At 28.1% G+C, this 22,046-nt stretch overlaps 1 protein-coding gene across 7 annotated transcripts in view; it reads right to left on the minus strand.

Moving 5' to 3' along the window:
* The window catches only part of LOC122505697 (paramyosin), a 33,740-nt gene extending 23,933 nt beyond the window's left edge, over positions 1-9,807 (minus strand). Inside the window, exons 1-3 of one of the 7 annotated variants that reach the window (XM_043617512.1) lie at positions 4,174-4,287; positions 3,607-3,618; positions 158-426 (exon numbers count right to left, since the gene is read on the minus strand). In XM_043617512.1, coding sequence (XP_043473447.1) covers positions 158-255 — 98 coding nt within the window. In that variant the 5' untranslated portion in view covers positions 256-426; positions 3,607-3,618; positions 4,174-4,287. Of the gene's footprint in view, positions 1-157; positions 427-3,606; positions 3,648-3,736; positions 3,814-4,109; positions 4,307-9,611 lie in introns of those variants that run through there. The other 6 variants (XM_043617487.1, XM_043617503.1, XM_043617494.1 and 3 more) reach the window with 6 other exon arrangements.
* Between the last annotated feature and the right edge of the window lie 12,239 nt (positions 9,808-22,046).

A 22,046-nucleotide genomic window follows, 5' to 3' on the forward strand; every position in this document is an offset into this window, starting at 1 on the left:
TCCATCTGAGTAGTTCCGTTTTCTTTCTTCGAAGAAAGGCTCTCTTGTAAAAATAGATACATAATACGTATCTAATTCCCTCTCTCATTTAAATAGCAAGACAAAGGCAAGTGTTAGTTGAAAGCAAGTGGAGTGAAAACAAATGAAAGAGTGATACCTGAAGCATCGTTTACAGCGTGTCGGCCATCGCACTTGCGGATGAAAGCCAAGAGGACATAAAGGATCCCCTTTGGCCGTTGGGTACAAGTGATGCATTCTAAACACAAGATTTACATCGAGTTGTCGGAACCGTCAATATGTCACTTGAGTTCACACGACGGTAATCATCCCAAGACGAAGCGATTTCACCTCATATTTTCGTGATTCATACAAGTTTTTCCTTTTTAATTTTCCCTCCTTATTTCAATTAAAGATGGGACGATGCAACTATAAGTTCATTCAACAATATTATATTCATTTTACATGAAATAATGAATTCATTGTTTAAATACAATTGAAGTTCTTTGGATTATTTACAAAAAGTATTTAGAAGTTAAAGTGGATTTGGTATTTATATTGTTCAAAATGTTATGAAAGTATTGCCTAATCGTCTTCTATTAAACTTTTTCTGTCTCCATTTTTACATTTTCTTTTGTCTTTTCGCTTCCAATAAAATATATGTGACGCGACCCGAAGAAAGGTACCTAAGAAGCAAACGAATTATAGGTTGGGTTCGAGTTAGATTCATCTTGATTAAAAGTTCATTTTTAATTATTTGAATTTTAAACCAGTATTCATTGAATATTTTGAATATAATGAAAACCAACAATTTTTAATTAATAATTGATTCTCTTTCTGTATTTTTACTCAAAAAATTTAAAACATAACCTCAAATTTTTTCCTTCTTATAGGTACCTTTCTTGGGAACGCGTCACATATGTACTTTATTTACATTCACATACTTTTAAGAATAAAACAATTTTAATTATTTATATGCAAGAAAATAATTATAAAAAGGATGCTCTGAATTATTAAGTAAACAGACGATTAAACTGTAAAAACAAAGTCTTATTTATCTGACAAAAGTATCATCTTTAAAATTCCTCAAGTATTCATAATTATTTTGCAACAGTAGAGTTGGTGAAGTTCACAACGTAAAAAATATTCTTCTGTTTAGACTTTTATATATTTTTGAATAAAAATTCTGATCAATTAACCGTGTGCCAATTGAGATCAACGACGAAAAACAGCATCTGACGCAATTTGTGAAGACTTGGCTTTTTCGTATAAATGTGGTGTGAAAAACACAGTATATTGTACTTTTTCAAGCGAACGACGAAGAAAGTCCTTTTTCGACGATGCAAAAATTTGTTTTTTAAGTTCTCTCTATAATCACGTAAACAAGAAGGCTAGAGACAGGAGGTGAAACTTCGGTAGTGGGGATGAGTCAAAAGCCTTTCATTAACCAGGCGTTTTTCGTCTCGAAAAGTCGCCGGCGCGGTGCTTCTGCACATCACTCACACATTCAAATTCTTGTATACCATATGTTTTACATATGTGTATGATATGATTTTAATTTGAGGTTAACTTTAAAGTGCAATCAGTGCAATATATCGAGACACAATTGACAATGTGTGTCATAACGGATATATAGAAATAATGTGAGTGATTATTAAATTAAGTGTTATTCAAATAGTTAAAAATTCCGAAAACGTGCTGTGTGAAAAGTTGTAACAAGAAGAAAGATAAACCTACACAACACTATGACTATTACTTTTTGTTAACTTTTAATACACTTCATGCTACAGATTACACATTTTTTTGTTTTTAAAACGTTTTTTTAATAACTGTAAGATGTTTGAAAATATAAACACTTATATTTCACATTGTATTTGTATAGAATATATTTTCCCGTGTTTACGTGTGTTAGATTGCGCAGAAGTCCGTCTGGGCTACTGCGGCGAAAACTTTTTTTGAAAGTAAACGCCTGACCATACATCAGCTGAGCGACTCAGCATTGCCATACCCCCACTACAGAAATTTTACCTTCTGTCTCTAGTCTTCTTGCACGTAAAGTTGGTCATTGAATTTTTATTATTTTTAAAAATACTTTTTAAAATGAAATATTTTATTATTTTTTAATTTGAATTACATTTTAAAAAATATTTTATATTTTATTTTTATTAAAATTTTTTATTGTATTTTATCAGGAACTCTTACGAAAAATTTGTATGATAACAATTAATAATTAATAATTAAAACTTAATATTTGTTTGAAACCGCAGTGAAATATCTTTTACAATTTTTTTTCAAAAAATAAAATAAATTTTCTTTAATTATGGAAGAATTTACAAGGTAGGTAATAAAAATATTTTTCAATTTTGAAAAATAACAAATTTGTCTAATTATTCAAATACAAATAACTCACTGTATGGTAGAATAAATTATTTTATTTGAGTGTGTAAAAATTATAGAAAGATCCCAACACTGAAAATAAATTTTTTTCATAGTGCTATTTGAGCGCAAACACAATTTTTAAACGCGTTTTTCTCGAAACCACATTTTTCCATGCTGCGTAATGTTTTTCTCGGAAACTACTGGAGAATCGCGATTCTCAAAATTTTTTTACGAAAATCTTCGTCGCACGTGTGGGTATCACAGGAACTAGAATTATTTAAAAATATTAATTTTTACTATTTTTTTAAACCGAAAACATTTGTTTAAATTGCCGCCATTTTGTTATATTTTTGCATAAAAATTAAAAATTCTAGTTCGGGCGATAAGCACAATCCTACTGATCATAAATTTTTTTTCTAACCGAAGAAATCAATTAAGCAGCTGGCATCGTTTATTTAATTTAATATTTTACCAGAACATCTCATGTAGAAATTTGTTATTTCAGATCATAGCGATTTAAATATTTCCCGTTTAAAATGTAATTAAAGCTAAAAATTATGTAGTAAATAAACTACCTCAAGTTGAAGAAAAACCAAAAAAACAAATGCATCGTCGAAAAGGCACTTTTCAACTGTTCGTCTACGTTATATTCACTGCGCTTACACGCTTACAGGCACTTACAGGAAAAGGCACAGTCCTCACAAGTCGCGTCAAATGGCATTAGATGTTTTTCGTCGTTGATCTCAATAATTGGCACTCTCTTCCCCCTAACCGACGAATTTAAAATAAGAAAAATTTTTAAATTAAACATTTTATAGTTTTCGACAAGAAAAATATTTAAAATAAAAATATTAAATACCACCGAGTGATAAATTCAAATCAATATTAAAAATATTTCTTTTCTATAAATCGTTGATTATTAACATTGTGAACTTCACCAACGAGCAATAATAAGAAGTACAAAAATTTATTATAGAAAAAAGGGTGGTAACATAAATGAAGCTGAAAGTGGCACCCACTTACTTTTAGAAATTAAAGTTTGAAGTTAAATACTTTTTTGTTTAAAACCAATATAAAAATTTGGAAAATTAAGTACGTGATGATAACTGAATGTAAATATAAAAAATATTTAATTCCAAAATAAGAGGGTGCTGAAAACTGCGGGTGCCAGTTTCAGTTTTATTGGGTAAAAATTACCAAGTTTATTATTACAAACAATAAAACACTTACTTGAGTGTGACACTGAAACATATTCGATGTTGTTTTTCTAACTAGAACAAAAAAGCCAAAAAAGTTAAATATTAAATTATTTTTATTAGTACTTGCGTTAGAATAATAATAATTTATTAATTTAACTAACTTGATTGAAAATTGGTTGGACATGCACTGATAAATATTTTTACAAATGATTGTAATTGAAAACTAAACAATCTGCAATTTCTTTTTATTTAAAAAACCATAATATTCTATCAAAATGTTTGGTTCGTAAACAAAAATTTTTTAAAAAATTTTCTTTTAGTTGTAAAAAAAAAGTTTTATACAAAATTGGGATTAGAAATTAAATATTAAAAGTTTCTGCTTTATAATTAAAAAAATTGAATTTTAAAATTATATTGATTATAATAAATATTTAGCAAATTTTTGTTTAGTCTACAAAAAACATATTATATGAGTGTTCGGAAAGTCTTTGAAATTTTGAGGTTACGTGATATACGTAAACCACGTAAACAAACAATTTGCAACAAATCCTTCTCTGAAGCTGAACACAGACACTTTTTACAAAATCTACTAACGCACCATGGATAAGTATCTTTTAAATTACAATAATCGATTAAATTGTTTAAATACATGCAGAAACGCGGTTGCAAACTGGAAAATTGGGAAGTAAATAAGTAATGTTATGTCAGACTGCAGGAACAGGAAGTGGTTTACGGCTAGTCGCCAGCAGTCGCCAGTAGAGGGCGGAAGCATGCAGAGCGACACAGAGCGAGCACAATGGCCCAGCTGTCATATGGTTTCGGTGGTTTCGGTTTGCATGGCTTTGCATTGCATCACATTACTTTCCAATTTTTCAATTTCATTTTACAGCAGCGTTTCTGCATTTTTGATTGCTGTAATTTAGAAGATATGGTACGTTAGAGGATTTTGTAAAAAGTGTTTGTGTTGAATGAAAAATTTGTTGGAAACTGTTTATTTTCCCTATTTGCCTATTTCACGTCTAGACATTTAAATCAGTCAGTGCCATTCGTGCCATTTCATATTAATATCAGATTCTATATCAAGTTTTTATATCTCCAAACTTCTCGTTATATCGAGATTCGAGTGCAGTTGAATAATAGGTACGTTTTCGTTGCCTGCACTAAGTTTAACTTTTACACCACGTCAAGAGTAGGTGCAGAAAGTGTAGCGAAATGTATGTTAAAATTACGTCACATCCGGCAAAGAGAACAGCATAGTGCAGGTTAGGTGTTAAAGTGTAAGAAGTGCAGGCAACGAAAACATACCTATTATTGTTTATCAACCACAAATTTTGATACAACACTGCCTATATTGTGTGCCTTTTTCTTATAACATATTACTTTCCAACTCTTGTTTGTTTACAATTTCACAACCATTATAAAAAAGTTATTGTTTAAAAGTGACAGGTAATCAACAATTTGATTTAAAGTATACATTTTTAATTGAGTTGGTTAAATTATTAAATTATTATAATCATTCTAACAAGTATACTAATAAAAATAATTTAATATTTAATTTTTTGTTACAGTTAGAAAAACAACATCGAATTTGTTTCAGTTTTTAGTGATACATTCAAGTAAGTGTTTTACCTTTTGTAATTTTTACCCATTACCCAAGCCTTTTTTGGAAAATTTCTACTTTACGTTGAATAGGAGGGAATAAAATTAAATTTGTCAATAATTTATAGAAATATTTCCAATTTTTCTTTTGGGGTTATGTAACCATTCAAACCATTTAACATTTTCCTAAGGAAGTGAAGCAACAAATTCATATGCAAAGGAATTCCGTGAGTTTTATTGTTTAGGGAAAAAACTTTGGTTTTTAATGAAAAATAGATATTCTGTTTACATTTTCCTCCAAATGACCTTAATACATGTAATAAGTGCAATTAATAATTGAAATTTATTTTCAGACAATTGAATAATATTTAGCAAAGTTTTCGGCATTTGGAATAAATACATTTTGACATATTGGATACATAATCATGTATTTACTAAAAAAATTTGTTAATAAATTCAAGAAATTGTAAAATTAAATTAACAAATTATTAACTCGATTAGTAATAATTGAATCAGAATTGTTTTTTGTCTAAGATTACCTCGAAATTCTGTTTCTGCAATAGTTTTGATTATGAATTCGAATTCTGTTTTCAAACATTGATAATGACAGATCCAATATGTCACTTTTAATGAAATCTGACCAAAGTGTCAAGTGAGCAAATTGTTAATGAATGAAAATTTTATTTGACAGAAATAGTTTCCTTACTATTTTTGACAAACATATAACTTAAGATTGAAATTTACAAATTTCTCTCATATAAGAAAATTAAAAATCACTCGAAGACCTAGAAAATAAGTAAATCAGAAACGCATACTGCACAGCCAAGCTAAAGTTTATCAAGCATTTTTCAATTTTCAGTTTGTATATTTATTGTTTGTCATTAATTATTTATATTAATTGAATCTTCCTCGCCTAGAAAGAAATCTAATTCTCATTATCTTTAATTACTTTAGATAATTTAGGAAGAACGTTTTTATAACAATAATTTTTTCAATTGTTTTTTTTTTAGTTAATAAAGTTAAAGCAAAAATTTCAAAATTTCTAATAAATTAATTACTTAATTATGCGTGTTATTGAAAGTTCAAAATAAATATTCTTCAGTCGTGCAAAAGTGATATAATAAAATTATTTATTAGTTATTACAAAAAAATGGTAATTGTCCTTTTCTATAATTATACGAAAGAATAGATTTTAATAATTTAACAAATAAAACGTTTTCTTTCCTTAACCCTCGGAGCACATACAGGGTCTGTGTGGCCCTGATTTTTAGTTTAAACTTAAATTTCTTTAAAAAATTGTAACAATTAGAGGTCTTATGATCTAAAAGTAATTGTTTTAGGTTCTTATAACACGTTCCAATGTTCCCCGAGTATAATGCTCCAGTTAGTTGTCGCCCAGATCTCGCCAAAAAATAAAAATCACCTCCATTTCCAAAAAATGCTTTTTTTACAAACTACAGTATAGAATTTTTTTATTTTAGTGTGCCACTATTTAAGAATACAAATGTAAAATATTAGTTAAAAATATTAAAAATTACGAGGACATCAATTTTTTTCCTTTTTCTGAAAAATTGTCTACTTTTAGCAATTTTTTTCTATAATAAAATATTTATTATAGAAACTTATTCTTCAATGTTTAAAGAATATTAAACAATTTTTTTATGTAAATTTAATGATAGAGTTTTTAAAAGTGAACAGGGTCAAATTGACGCTGGAGTGTGCTACAATTCGAAAAAAATGTACACGGAAAAAAAAGTACGTGAATCCTTCCTTAACAGTGCTTGACTTTTGGATAGGACACAAAATACAAGGCTGTTGCATATACTTTTTATTAGAAAATATAAGAAAGTCCTAGAATTATTCTAGTACTAGTATGGCTCAAACTAATACTACACTGAGAGAAATGGATAGTCAGATTTTGATGTTACTCGATACTATTATTATGCTACTATATATAGATAGCTGTCTGTATTTGTAGCATTAAAGATGGTCACCCTGACCATCATTATGTTACCCACTACTATAAATTTCTCTCCGTGTAGAATAATTCTAGGACTTTTCTATATTTTTTAATAAAAAGTATATGCAACAGCCTTGTATTTTGTGTCCTATCCAAAAGTCAAGCACTGTCAAGGAAGGATTCACGTACTTTTTTTTCCGTGTATATGCTCCGAGGGTTAAAAGAAGTTCTCACTCAAATAAACTTTGAAATAAAAAATTTTCTTTAAAAAACTTTATTTCATAAAAATTATTAGCAGAAAATTAATTGGCGACAGTAATAAAATAATTTTTTGGTACTGTAAAAAAATGATGAATGTCTGATTCAATTTTAGTTTTCTATCAAAATTATAGTTATCTTCTAAAAATTTGTTAATAAAGTGAGAAATTTATTATTAACAAGGAACTGATTATTGTCAACTAAAAAAACCTTGACGATATAAAATTAAATTTTTTTAAATTATGATCATTTAACGTAATTTAAATTTCTTATTATCATCAATAATGTTTAATAATGTTTGAAACGTTACTTTTTATGAATGATTTGTAGACCAAATGAACTTCATTCTACGTAAAACCTATAACTTTCAACTTGACACGAAACGATAAACGTCAATCCAAACTTCACTTTTATTATTTTATGCTTTTTGAAAAGTATAAATTATAATAAAAGTAAAAACCAAACTTATAAAATTAGATACATTTTTATAATTATTGCTTATAGATAAATAAGAAAAAAAGTAATGTGATGGAGTCTTTTTTTCTTATACATATCTATTATTGTTCTACTTTCAATTCAATTGCGCAATTAATATATTTTTTATTTTTTAAATATAAAATTGATAAATTTGACCTCAGTCGTTACAATAATTTTTAAGATTTGCTTGATCTAATATTGTTGAATGAATTCCAGATTTTGGAAATATATTTATATTAAATAGTTTTCAAAAAATGTTAAACACTTTAAAATTTAAATAAATTTAATTTAATATTTTGCTCTTTAACTTCAATAATAAATAAATAAATAAATAAATAAATAAATAAATATGTTTAATGGTTCATTATTTTTAAATTGAAACTAATCTTAATATTTTGCTCGTTAAAGTTCTATAGACTAATAATTATTTTTAGTCATTTAATATTTATAAATTGAAATGCTTTTTAACATTCTAATATAAATCTGAAGTATTAAATTTAATTGAAATTTGAAAATATTAAATGTGACACTTTCCGAAAAAAGGTACCCAAGAGGTAAAAAATTGTAGGTTATGTTTGTAATTTTTTAAATAAAAATATAAAAAGCGGATCGATTCTCAATATAATTATTGATGTTTAAGTCTTCATTACATCTAGAATAATGAATGAAAACTGATTTTAGTTTCACAAAATCAAAAACAAGCTTTTATTTAATAAGCTAAAAATAACATGAACATAACTTTAAAATTGTTTGCTTCTTAGGAATCTTAGGTACCTTTCGTCGGAGTGGTTAAAAATTATTAAAAATTTTAATAGAATTTAATATTTAGCTTTAATTAATATTCAAAAATTTAATATAAATTTAAAAACATTAAATTTTATAAATTGAATAAATAAATATTGATATATGTATCATATAATTTAATACTTTTACTGATTAAAAGTTAATCAATGATTAAATCATGAGCGGTTAAATTGACATTATCATTGATTAAATTTTAATTGGAGTTGGTGAAACTGGCCCTTAATCTAAATTTCTCATGTTTAATAAACCTAATACTTTTTAATTTAAAATAAATTCATTTGTCAAGTAATGTAACACTTTGAAATTAAATATTTAAATTTTAATCCGAAAATTTTGCTCTGCAAATCGACCGAAAATATTATTTAGATCTCATATCCGGTTTAATATAGTGAGAGAGTTCTATTTAAATTCTCAGATATTTTCACGGACACACAATGTATATAGTAAACAATTTGTGACATTCCAGGTTTTCTAGTTTGTTTCACCAGACCACAAAATTTTCCACTGAAATCAATTTTTTCAGAACTTTTCTCCTCTGATGTTATTTTCCAATAACATAAGATTTTTTCTAATGTTCTGAAGAGAGTAAAAATCGCTTCTTTTGGAATCATATCAAGATTAACACTATTTTGCAGAAATAAGAGCAAACGGAAGTAAAACTTTTTTCACTTTACACGTTATGGGGAATTCTTGCTGTTCATTGTGGCTGATGAGGGTTCACGGATAGCACTACGAGCGGTTAGCGGGTTACGTAATTTTGAGTCGATTTTCAGAGCCAATCTTTAGTGAGTTGGGTCGCTAACCCAAATGCAGCGATTAAATTTATCCTCGAGTGGCAAGCAATCATTGGCTAGCCTCTTTGCAATTGTCCTTAGTGAGGAAGAGGAAAAAAGAAGCGAACTCGAAACGCAATGCAAATGATGGGAATTGATCCTTACGATTCTGTCCACAAATACACTGTCCTCTAATCGAAATTAGATCGAAATTAGATCGAAATTAGATCGAAATAATAACAGAGGGAATAACTTCGCGCGCGTTTTGCGCCCTGCCGCGCCGCGTCGTTTACATGCCGGCCTCGGGAATTCGGGAAACGCTTTTCCTAGGATTCGATAGCGAGCGCCTAGACGTCGGAGGCTGCACTGACATGGCTACTATTACGGGGTTAGATCGTAGTTAGCAGTTAACAGCGCGAGCGTGCTCGATTGGGCGTCTGCCAGGGTGTATATTTATCTCTAGCTATAAATATAGTGCACGGACGGGAGTCTACGCACAATACACAAGACAACAGGGTTTTCCTTTCCGAATTTCGATGTTTTAGACTAATTTCTCCTTATGGTCAACATTTTCAAACGTTCGAATTCTGCTCATTTATTTATCTCTTTTATAATAATTACATAACATTGAGTTCATGTGTTCTTCAGAACAAGTGTCATGATTTTCAGTTCAAAAGGGGTCCGATTCGATATGGTATATGGATTCAAAAATTTATCCACAGCAGATATCACACTGCACTTCATTTTTGCATCTTTACATTTGAAAATAATTATATTTACTTATGTTTACCAAGCGTCACCTAGTGATCCAAATTAATACAATAGGCCGTTATAAAACCACTTGCATATTATTAAGGTGTGTCATTTCTCCTTTTATTCAAATGCACTTTTTAAATTAGTATTCTATTCCAATTACAATATTATTTTACTGTTTACTTTCCTTATTTCTTTTTATACAATAAATAGATTATTATTCTTGAATAGAAATAAAAACTTTTGATATATACTATTTTATTTGGGATTAACTTCTTGTATATTCAAAATTACTTAAAATTCTACTATATAATGTATAAGAAATTATACTTCCTGTCAGTTGTTTTAGGCCAAAGACTTTGGCATAACTTTGATTGTTTGTTTACTTTTTTGTTCACATATAAAAAGTAATTTTTATTTATATGCAGATCAGGCTAAAATACTAATACCGATTAAAAATATTAATGCTTCTTTGATATTACAATCTGATATGAATTGCACAGTTTCTTATATAATTATTTTGCTGATAATCATCTACTTAAACGAAGATAAGGATTTGCACTTTTGAAAAATCGATTTTTTGTCTTTTCTTATGGAAAAACATCTCAAGAATATAGCCCTAAAATTTAAAGTCAATCAGAGCAAAACTCTTCAAGTTATTTACTATAATAATTAATCCCCTGTCCTCTAAGACAGGGGTTAGTTATGTACTTGTATACATTCGGTCGAGTGTTCGTTCTCAGTGATATAATATAAAGCAAAAACTTGGAAAAATATATTTACAAGGTGTCTACTAACCTGAAAATAAATTATAATTGTGAATCTCTATCGAACCTTTACAAAATTTGTTACTTTTGGGGAAATTATTATTAAGTTCTATGCGGTGTCAAATAAATATTTGATTTCGTTTTTTTCGAAATGAAGTTTTTGACATTCTGAACTTTAAAATCTTGTAACTCAGAGATTTTTGCACTAAAATAAGACCCCTCAAAAAATTTCAAATTTATAACTAGGAATTTGTTCATAAATGAGACAAGTCTAATATTACCAAAGTACACATATGTGACGCGTCTGAGAAAAGGAACCTTATAACCAAACTAATGGTCGTTCACTTATCTTACCGTTTCACTTACTCTTACTACTCTCAACTATTATGCAGTGCAGTTAAGTTAATTAAATTATTAAATATTGCTGTGAGAATAATTAATTATACATTTCATTCAACTAGTTGACAATATTATTTATTCAATATTATGAATATTGTTGACATCCATTATCCATACTTACATTAATTACAAAGTAAAATTTAGTTGTTAATTGTAAGTATGAAGATGTGGGAAGAATAAAACTTGTGAATTAATGAATATGAATATATAAAGAGTGCATTTAACATATTTTTCTTTTTTTTAATGATTGGTTATTGTTTTTTTTATATAAAATTGACGAAGTGAATAAAAGGAAACACTCGTTTCGCGTCGCGTCGGCCATTTATTTTGACAGGTTCCGCGCCTGCGTTCCTTTATTGTGAAAATTTCGAAGTAGAGGACTGAGTCCATCAGTTTCTCTACTATGCACACTGCAGCGCGCCTTACAATCTTCGCCTGTGTTTCAATGCTGTTTACAGTGACATTTGGAACTAAGGCCCTCTATACACTATACGCAACACCCTAAGATGCTTGATGGAAATGAATTAATGTACTTTTACTGGACTGAGTCCTGTTTTTTCAATATTGACTCCCAGTTTTTCATACTCCATTTTTCTCCGTGTAAGGTCCCTTTTCTCAGACGCGGTCACACACTCATGCAGTCCTTCCGGTTTATTTTCAAAACCGAGACATTTCTACCATGCTATTAGTTCGTGGTAAATTAATAGGATTGTGATAGAAATGTCAGTTTTAAGAAGGGTGTGCAAACCAGAAGGACAGCATATAAGCAGTTACCACGACCATTAAAACGAGAATTAAATTAAATGGCCGACCTGTCAACCAAGTCGACGTCCGACGTCCTGTTTCAGCGCATTTTTACTAGTGAGTCCCAATAGAACTAAATATCAAATTACAGATTTTAGTTACCGATAATTATTCGCGTCTGAAAAACAGAACATCAAATTATCCAGTCACAACCACTCTGTTGTGATGGAGATCTCCAATATTCCGATTGAGTTATCTCTCTTCTGCAGAAGTTGTACGAATAGAACGAGTGGGATAGTGATGTACATTGAGACGAGATTCTCCAATTTCTCAGTCAAAATTGATCGTTTCTGAAGTTATCTTGAACGAAAAATTCTTAATATTCTTTTGTTATTATCGTCTCATCTTGTTCTTTTTTTCAATCGATATCTCAATGCTTCCCTGTCAACGAATGTGTATAAATAAAGGTTAACTATAAACATTGATTCAAATTTAAAAAATTGATTGTTTAAGTTCTGGGGATAATTTACGAAAAAGGAAAATAGGAGCAGATGATGACAACCCTTTACCAGACTGTTCAAAGTACAATTTTTGTCAAAAATTCTGATTTATAAAATACATAATGTACGTAGAAATAATTATTACTTTCTTTATTAAGACGTAAACAAATAAGAAGAAAAAAGGGAAAAACCTTCGATGAATACTTTGATTTTTTCTACAAAGACAATGTAAAAATGTCTAAATGTAAATTATGTTATGGAAACAATCAGAAAGAAATTATTATTAAAATGACAGCAGGTAACACTACCGGAATAAAAAGACACTTAGACAAACTCCATCAGAAGGAATATGAAGATTTTTACGAAACATCCACAAATTCAGCTGAAAATAAAGTATATTAAACAATAATAAATAATTAATGTTTTATAGTTAAATGTTCATTTTTATAAGTCTGAGAATTTTAATTTTACTATTTTCATTTTATAATATAAATAAGAGTTAAATTTTTTTGAAGAAATTCAAATATATGTATATAGTATATATGTGTAATTAACCCCCACAGCACCGAAACAATTTAAGAAAATTTCGGTGCTGTGGGGGAATTTAAAGAACGAATATAAGTAATTATCAATATAATATAATGCGATAAAATATTCTTTAATTTACAATAATATAATTGTGTTAAATGGTTTCAATTAATTTTTTGCACAAAATTGAGGGTCGGGTAAATGTAATCAAAATTTTTATAAATTGGTAAAAATAAAAAATTAATTAGTTAATTAAAAATAATTAATATTAATAATAAAATAATATTACATAATAAAAAATATAAATGTTTAAATATGCTCAGTAATATATAAATAAAATGTACTTCTAAGAATAATTTTTAGAAATAATATTTTTAGAGTTTTCCTCTTTTCCTCATTTTCATAGGTATTCACTCAAGAAAATTTTAATGACAAGACTGTCGACTGGATTGTAAGGAAATATCTTCCCTATAGTTTTTTTGACGACGAAGAGACTCAAGTTTACTTCAGCTACATAAATCCGATTGCAAAGTTGCCAAAACGGAGGGAATTAAAATCATTAGTCGAAAATCGATTTGAAAAATTGAAAAATTCTGTTTTGAATATAATTAAAAGCAATGCATCAAAATTCTCTACCACTCTCGACGGTTGGACATCTATCGCTGGAAGATCGTATTATTGCATAACACTACATTTTATTTCACCTGATTGGAAGATGCACTCACTTCTCTTAGATTTTTGTCCTTCGAATGGCGATCATACAGGTCAAGATATTGCAAAACTTTTTTTTAATGTGCTCCAGAAAAATGAAATTGAAAACAAACTGCAGGGAATCACAGTGGACAACGCTTCTAATAACACAACTTTCATGTTAGAACTTTCAAAATTAATGTACTTCGATGCTGAAAATCAACACTTCAAATGTTTCGCTCATATCTTAAACCTTGCAGTTCAAGACATGTTAAAAGAATTGAAACTAGAAGATAATATTGTAGACCAGAATGATGAAATCTTTGAAGATGATGAAATTGAAAATAACGAATCAAATGAAGATATTGAAGACAATGAAGATGATATTGAAGAATCGATCAAGTCCTGTAAAACTCCGATTTCTAAAGTTAGAAGACTTTTCAAATTTCTCAAAAAATCTGAGCAATGGCGAAATAAGTTGGCCAATTGTTGCGAGATCTGTAATGTGGTAATGAAATCTCCAAACATTGATGTGACCACTAGGTGGAATTCAACCTACGATATGCTTAAGTTGGCCCTTCATATGCAACATCCTTTAGATTTATTATGCCGCAGTAATAAAGTATTAAACGATTTAATTTTTAATGAGGAGCAATGGACAATTTTGAAAGAAATAAGTCACTATCTTCGAGATTTTAAAACGTTGTCAAAACTTTTTTCTGGCGAAAAATATGTAACTCTTCCATACGTGGTGGTTGGATTTAACATGCTCGTAGACAAACTGGAACACGAAATTCAACTTTTAGATCAAGTGTCAAATAAAACATTAACACAAAAGCAAATTAGATCAGCTCTTTTTTCAGCTCGAGAGAAACTATTCAAACACTACAATAAGTGTAATTGGATGTATTGCGCCGTTTTAATCTTGGATCCAAGGCATAAAGTCGAACAATTCAATAAAACTTCTTGGGGAAGAGAGATGTCAACGTATTCGATAACTGTTTTCGAAAATACATTTAGAAATTATTATTATTTGCCGGTCGAAGAAAATGAAGTAAGTTATTTTCTTTAAATTTTATTCTAAAATTATATTTGAATATATAATAAATCAATATTTACCTTTATATTTACCATAATTTACCTTTATAAAATAAATGTTATGGTCCTTTAAAATTACTTTTAAAAATAGGTTGTTGTCGAAAATATGACGTCTAGGGTTGAAAACAATGATTCAGATGAAGATGGAAGTATCGATATAGACTCATTTTATGATGAGCCTCAACCTAAAGCGAATGAAAGGACCGCAATTAATAGAAATTATTGGAGGCAAGAAATAGATTTTTATTTGTCAGAAAAGAGAGCCGATAAAACAACTGATATTTTGAATTGGTGGAAAGTTAATGAAGCACGTTTTCCAAATTTAGCTCGTATGGCACGAGATTTTTTATCTATTCAAGCTACATCAGTTGCGTCAGAAAGAGCATTTTCAAAAAGTTCTTTAATTATCAGAAAGCATAGGAATCGATTGTCGAATGAATCTGCTCGAGAACTTATGTGTTTAAATTCGTGGGTGACGTGCTCTCTAGCATCACAGATACAATGTGAATCTGGCATTTGTTAAGTCTGATAGTTTATGTTTGAATTTATAATTTTACAGTTTTATAATATATTTATAATTCTAACGAATTTCACTGTCAACTTCTGTTCTGAATAATAATAATAATAATAAATTAAAATATATTTATAAAAAAAGAAAGTTATTGTTTTCTTAATTTATTACTAATCATAATTAATTTCTACAGGCAATATAAAATATATAAAATAACATTTATATTTGAAAAATGCATAAAAAGTAAAGTAAATAATTTGATGAAAATTGTAATTTCCAAAAATTAAATCTATATTAAATAACTCAAAAGTTGTGAATAATTGATTAAAAATTTGATTAAATAAAATATAAAATATTGTACTAGTTTTAAGTTGATAAAAGTATTATGCAAAAAGGTTTAATGTTAATTGTCATTAAACAATTAATAAACAATCAGTAGTCACGTTTATCAATTGCAATTCTCGATCAGTCGAGAAGTTAGTTCATTTGAAATGAGAAAAGTCGAGAAATTAAAAAAAGAAGACGAGAGCCCTTCTCATTTCTGATCATTTTAGACATTTCTCGCTCATGTACATCACTAGAGTGGGAGAAAATATATATTCTTTCTTAAATTTATAAAATAAATTGTTGAGGGATATAATGGGTTTGAAGGTTTACTTTAATTTATTTACTTTGATAATTTTCATTTCGTCAAAATTCCATAAATTGAAAAAATGCACAATTTTTGAAAACAAGTAAGGATTTTCTAAAATCGTTAAATTTTGAAATGTGCACGCATCAAAATAAAATGAATCAAGTAAAACAATTTTGTTTTAAATATCCCAAATAATTACAATTTGTTGAAAATTTATATCTGTAATTATATAATAATAATTTTACCTAAGGATAAAGAAAATTATATAGTGCACCTTATTTATTTGGACGAGTTATAAAAAGAAATTCTGTAGCTAAAGCACATGTCCGCTTGAGTTATCGAGGTCGCAAGAGTAGAGAATTTCTTTATGCTTAAAACTTAATTTGATCTATATGCAATTTGGTGTTTCTTGTAAGTCACGCTTTTTAAAATAGAGAACTTATGGGAAAGTTCAAGGGTTTGCAGTGAAGGGCACCAGCTAACAAAGGATAATTCTAAAGCCAATCACTATCAACAAGGCAACATAGGAAAAAAAATGTCTGTCAAAATGATGAATTATATATGGAATTATTTTACATCACTGTTATTATATACACTTGAGGCAAAAATTATGAAAACACCTGCTTTTTGTGATAAGAGTTTCGACAGAAGTGACGAATTTAAATGCTCTTGATCTCATTTTAAAAATAAATTCCTTACAACTTATTGTAAAGAAGGGTACGGTGTTTTGGTTTTCCCTATAGATTAAATTTAGAACTTTTTTCCGAACGAAATATTACCTACTTTTAATTATTTTAATAAATTACATTATTAACTTTAATGGTTTAAAATGCTGTTTTTAATGGTAGAATCTATTTTACATTCCTTGTTAAAACTGAAATGAAGTAAATGCACAAATGCTATTTACAATGTAATGTGTTTCTTCTATTACATAAATGATGAAAACTTATTTTACTTTCTCGTTCAAAAATGAATTATCAATCACTGTTCTTTTAAATGAACGCGTCAGAACTGTTAAAAAATTTTAAGTAGATTTGAAGAATAAATTACACGTTTTAAGTATTAAATCGCGACGCTCGGTGAGTGAAAGAGTACCTAATGAAGATAGCAGATTGTAGTTCACTTTATGACATAGATGCCCGATTTATTACAGAATGATAATGATAACGAACATAACTCCGATAAAATTACATTATACAGCATTAAGCCAAATAGTGACTTAATGCAGAAGATAGTGTCTTGCTTTTTCAATAATTACGTTTATGCTACTGTCATTAGAATTTAATGTATGGGAGAAGTGAGTTATATGGCGCACATAATGGAAATACTTCATTATTATACAAATATTCTTGATCAACATTTAAATTAACTTTATGTAGAGAAATAAATTTAATGTTATTTATAGATGTTGAAAAAAGGTCAATTAGTATAAAGTTCCACAATATATAGTCTACAGTCTATTATTATTAATTTATAATTATTGTCTTCGTGAACGTTCACAAACGATCTTTATTATTGAGCGATTCCATGTCAAGTGATCAAGGGGTGTTACCGTACAATGCTTTGTTTAATAATTTTTTCCTCTTAAACATGTAAGGGGGTATTCTGGTCTAGAGGCCTCAATTTTAAGGCGTTTTTCCGAGTGGGATAAAAAAGAAAGTTTAACATTTTAAATATTTACTTTTTTTGCAAGTTGTTTATTAATGTTCAAAGAATACAGAAAAAAATTAGGAAAAAAAATAATCAAAAATTTTAAAAGTTACCCGTGTAGAAATGGTGGTCGGGTTCTAGTGGGGACCTCACCAGTTTACCCCATTTGAAAAAGGGCTCCAACTAGAGAAACTGGTGGGGTTCTAGTCGATTTTGTCACGCTCTAGTTGATAGGGCCCCGACTAGAAGTTCTAGTTCACTTCTACCGGTTTTAAAAATTATTATTTTTCAACTTAACTTATTTATAATTGAATTCTCCATTCATATTAACATTATTAATGATTGTTGCACACGAAAAATCTCGTGCCTATGAGGGTTCGAACCTTGGACCTTGGGGACACCAGACGGATACACATACCTCTCGGCCATGATAGGTTGGATGGACTTCCGCTTAAAGTACATCCCGTTTGGAAATTCCGCCATTTGTCCCTATCTCTAGTAGGGCTCTCGCTAGATTCTGACTAGAATCTCTAGTCGAGAAAAACTAGTCGGGTTCCAATCTAATTCTAGTTAGATGATTCTTACAAGCATTATTTATTAAAAAGTTTGCATATTATTTGATTACTTAATTTTTTAATTATTTAAACAAAATCTTTTATTTATTAAGTAAATTAAAAAAGAATAAACCATAAATAAATATTAATTATGTGGATATAATTAATTTTTATTAACTAAATATTGTAATATATTATTTATTATTATATTATTTATTATTATTATTATTTAGGTATTAAAACAATTATAGTAAATATAAAAATATAAAAAGTAATGTAATAAATTAGTTATGTTTAATTTTTCAATAACGTTATAGATATAATTAATTCATAATATTTTGAATTTTAGGGAGTTATTATTCATCACTCTTATTTAACTCTGCATTCCTAATGATAGTTAATAATAATTAATTATGACATTATTGAAAAATTAAACATTACTAATTGCAGTGCTTTTTATATTTACTATTTATTGTAATTATAATATTATAGCATCTTTTTAATTATTATTAAATACTTGCATTAATTGTGAAAAACATTTTAAAGTATAATTGCACATACATATCTTTTTTAAAAAAAAATTATTTTTACGAATAATATTACAATATTTAGGTAATAAAAATTAGTTATACCCACATAATTAATATTTATTTATGTTTTATTCTTTTAATTTACATATTAAATAAAAGATTTTTATTTAATAAAATTGCTTTATTGGAATTTTTTGTAAAAATATTCTACAATATTTAAAATTTTGTTTAAAAAATGTTAAAAAATTAAATAATTAAATAATATGCAAAATTTTTTAATAAATAATGCTAGTAAGTTTTTCTATCTATTAATCTGAATTATTTATATCTATAGAAAGATAATTTATGTATGTCATACTTGTACACTAGTTTGTCTAGTTTGAAATCGATAAGGTCCTAGTGAGTTTTTTCCAGTCTGAATTATCTAACTAGAATTTGATTGAAGCCCGACTAGTTTTTCTAGACTAGAGATTCTAGTCAGAATCTAGCGAGGTCCCTACTAGAGATAGGGACAAATGGGGAAATTTCTACACGGGTATGAATTGGTGAAGTGGGAATTGAAAAAAATTCTTGTTGACACGATAACTCAAAATCTACTCAACCGATTTACTTCAAATTTTGCAGAAATGTTCTTTGTATATCTCTTTATGGTCGGAACCTTGGATTTTGAAAAATATTTTTTTTTACTATTTTTAAAAAATTTAAAAAAGTTAAAAAACAGAATCAAAAAACCATTTTTTTTAAATCGTCGCCATTTTGCTAAAAAATTTTATTTTTTCTTTTCCAAGGTACCGACCATAGCAAAGCCTTTAATAATCAAGAATTTCCTTGAGTTTTTTGTTTTAGAACATTACAAAAGTCTCCACACTGTCAACCAGTACGCACTTTCTTTTTTTCAGTCCCCACTTCATCAGTTTATAACTTTTAAATTTTTTTATTATTTTGTTTACTAATTTTTTTCTGTACTCTTTAAACATTAATAAACAACTTGCAAGATACGATTTTTTTTAAACGAAAGCTGAGGTCTTTTATTAAAAGGACATATAAATGAGGAAGTGGGCCTAGAATGTTTAAACACTGAAAAAAAGAGTTTTCTACTGACCGGAGCGCTGCGGACTGCCGCGCGACCCGGTTTTGCGCTCCAGTCAGTAGAAAACTCTTTTTTTCAGAGTTTAAACATTCTAGGCCCACTTTCTCATTTATATGTCCTTTTAATAAAAGACCTCAGCTTTCGTTTAAAAAAAATCGTATCCTTCCCCCCAAAAAAGTCAAATTTATTTTTAATTTTGATTTTTTATGTCAAAAAAATTTTTTTTTTAAAAATGCTTATTGCCAATCGAAAGAGCATGAAAAAATCTATCGAAACTGTACTCTGAAAAAGTTTTTTGTTTAATTGTTTAAGAGTAAAAAATTATCAAAAATAAGCATTGTACCGTAAAACCCCAAACTTTTACCCCCCTCCCCCTCGGAAAATATTGGACTAATTGAAAAAATATTTTCACACAAAATTACTATCTATTAGTACTACAAAAGCCCCAAGTTTAGGCACGATTGGAGAAAAAATTTTCTCTACCTTGATCACTTGACATGGAATCGCTCATTAAGGGTTTAGTAAAATTTGTGCTAATTTTTATTGGCAAGTGGTTATCCCTACACCAAACGTCAAAGCCATCCAATAGTTCAACTGAAGGTCAGAGGACTCTGACATATTATAGGTTATAGAATAATTTTTTTAAAAATTGAAGCTCAAGAAATGTACTTTTAGTTATAAACAGTATTATCTAACAAATTTAAATATGGTTTATTAGAAATAAATTCCTGAAAAGGCCTGTTTTGCATTACAACTGGGTACCCCCTAATTAATCTGAAAGAGAAAGTTCAAATTATAAATATTAAAAAAACTTAATAGAATTCTCTTTTGTAATATTTCTGATTTCTTCGCGTGTAATATACATGCAATTTTATAGATCTAAATATTTCTAGTGCATTTATTTATATAAATAGTTAAAATTTCGATCTGTATTCTGGAACAAGTGACATAATTTATATTAAAAAAATTGTAGTTTCTTAAAGTATGCGAATGCAAAATAGCATAAAGGTTATGAAAATTATTTCAAACATAAAGAGTACTCTACCGAGAAATTTGCGTATATATGTGTAGAGAATAAATACTACTAAAGCTTGAAAATCTTCTTCTTTAGTATATTTTATTGATTGCACACAGTAAAGCCAAATACCTTTTTATTTGAATCTGTACTGAACAAATATTTTTTCTCTTTTTTTAGGAATACCAGAAAATAAAGGTTGAATAAGCTATAATATTACATAGTGTATGAGAATCCGTTGAAAGAACTTTATATCCACGTTAGAATGCTAAGATTAAGAAACGTTTAAAATACCATGACATACGGGATACTTATTGTGAAAAAATAAATTTATCTTTTAATTGTTAATTCAATTATTTTAACATTTACAGTTTACTAAATCAATGACATGTTTAATTATTTCAATGTGTGTTTTAGAAGTTAATGTACATAACTGCATGAAAGTTAATTGTAGGAAAATGCAAATATGTGTTAACACCATTTCATTTTTGAAAGAGTCTTATAATCCCGTGTGTTACGAATGACTGCGTAACTTTTTCTTACCTATTAATTAATATTTAAAAAATAATTTTTTTATTTTCAAAACCAGTAGCCATAATGTAAAATCTGATCATTTCAGAAATACACACAAGTTTAATAACAATACTTGAAGGATTCTCGTCGAAATAACTAGAAACCTTAAATTAATTTCATAAAAAAATATAATTTTCAAATAAAATGTTTTATTGAGATTTGGAAACAGGAGTGTATTCTCTCTAAATCTGAATATGTGAAAATTCACATATTTGTACGTTATAAGTCGTCTTCTCGATCAATAAGTGCATATACATTTATAATAAGTGAAATTTCACTCAGAATAAGTGAAAAATTCACTTATTTATAAGTGTATATGCACTTATTGATCGAGAGGACGACTTATAACGTACAATAAGTGAAATTTCACATATTCAGATTTAGAGAGTTGGGGTGCAACTGCTTGAATCTGCAAGGTGGCAGATTCAGGCCACCTTTTTTTTGTTCTTTAAGAGAACAACAAAGTTCAGTTTCATCTAAATCCCATACTAAGTTGGCCACCCTGCGTTTCTCAGAGATGGTATACTGGACGAATTTATAATTTCGTGGTGTGATATATTGATA

The sequence above is a fragment of the Leptopilina heterotoma genome, unplaced genomic scaffold (genome assembly GCF_015476425.1).
Source record: "Leptopilina heterotoma isolate Lh14 unplaced genomic scaffold, ASM1547642v1 Lhet_113, whole genome shotgun sequence".
NCBI lineage: Eukaryota > Metazoa > Arthropoda > Insecta > Hymenoptera > Figitidae > Leptopilina > Leptopilina heterotoma.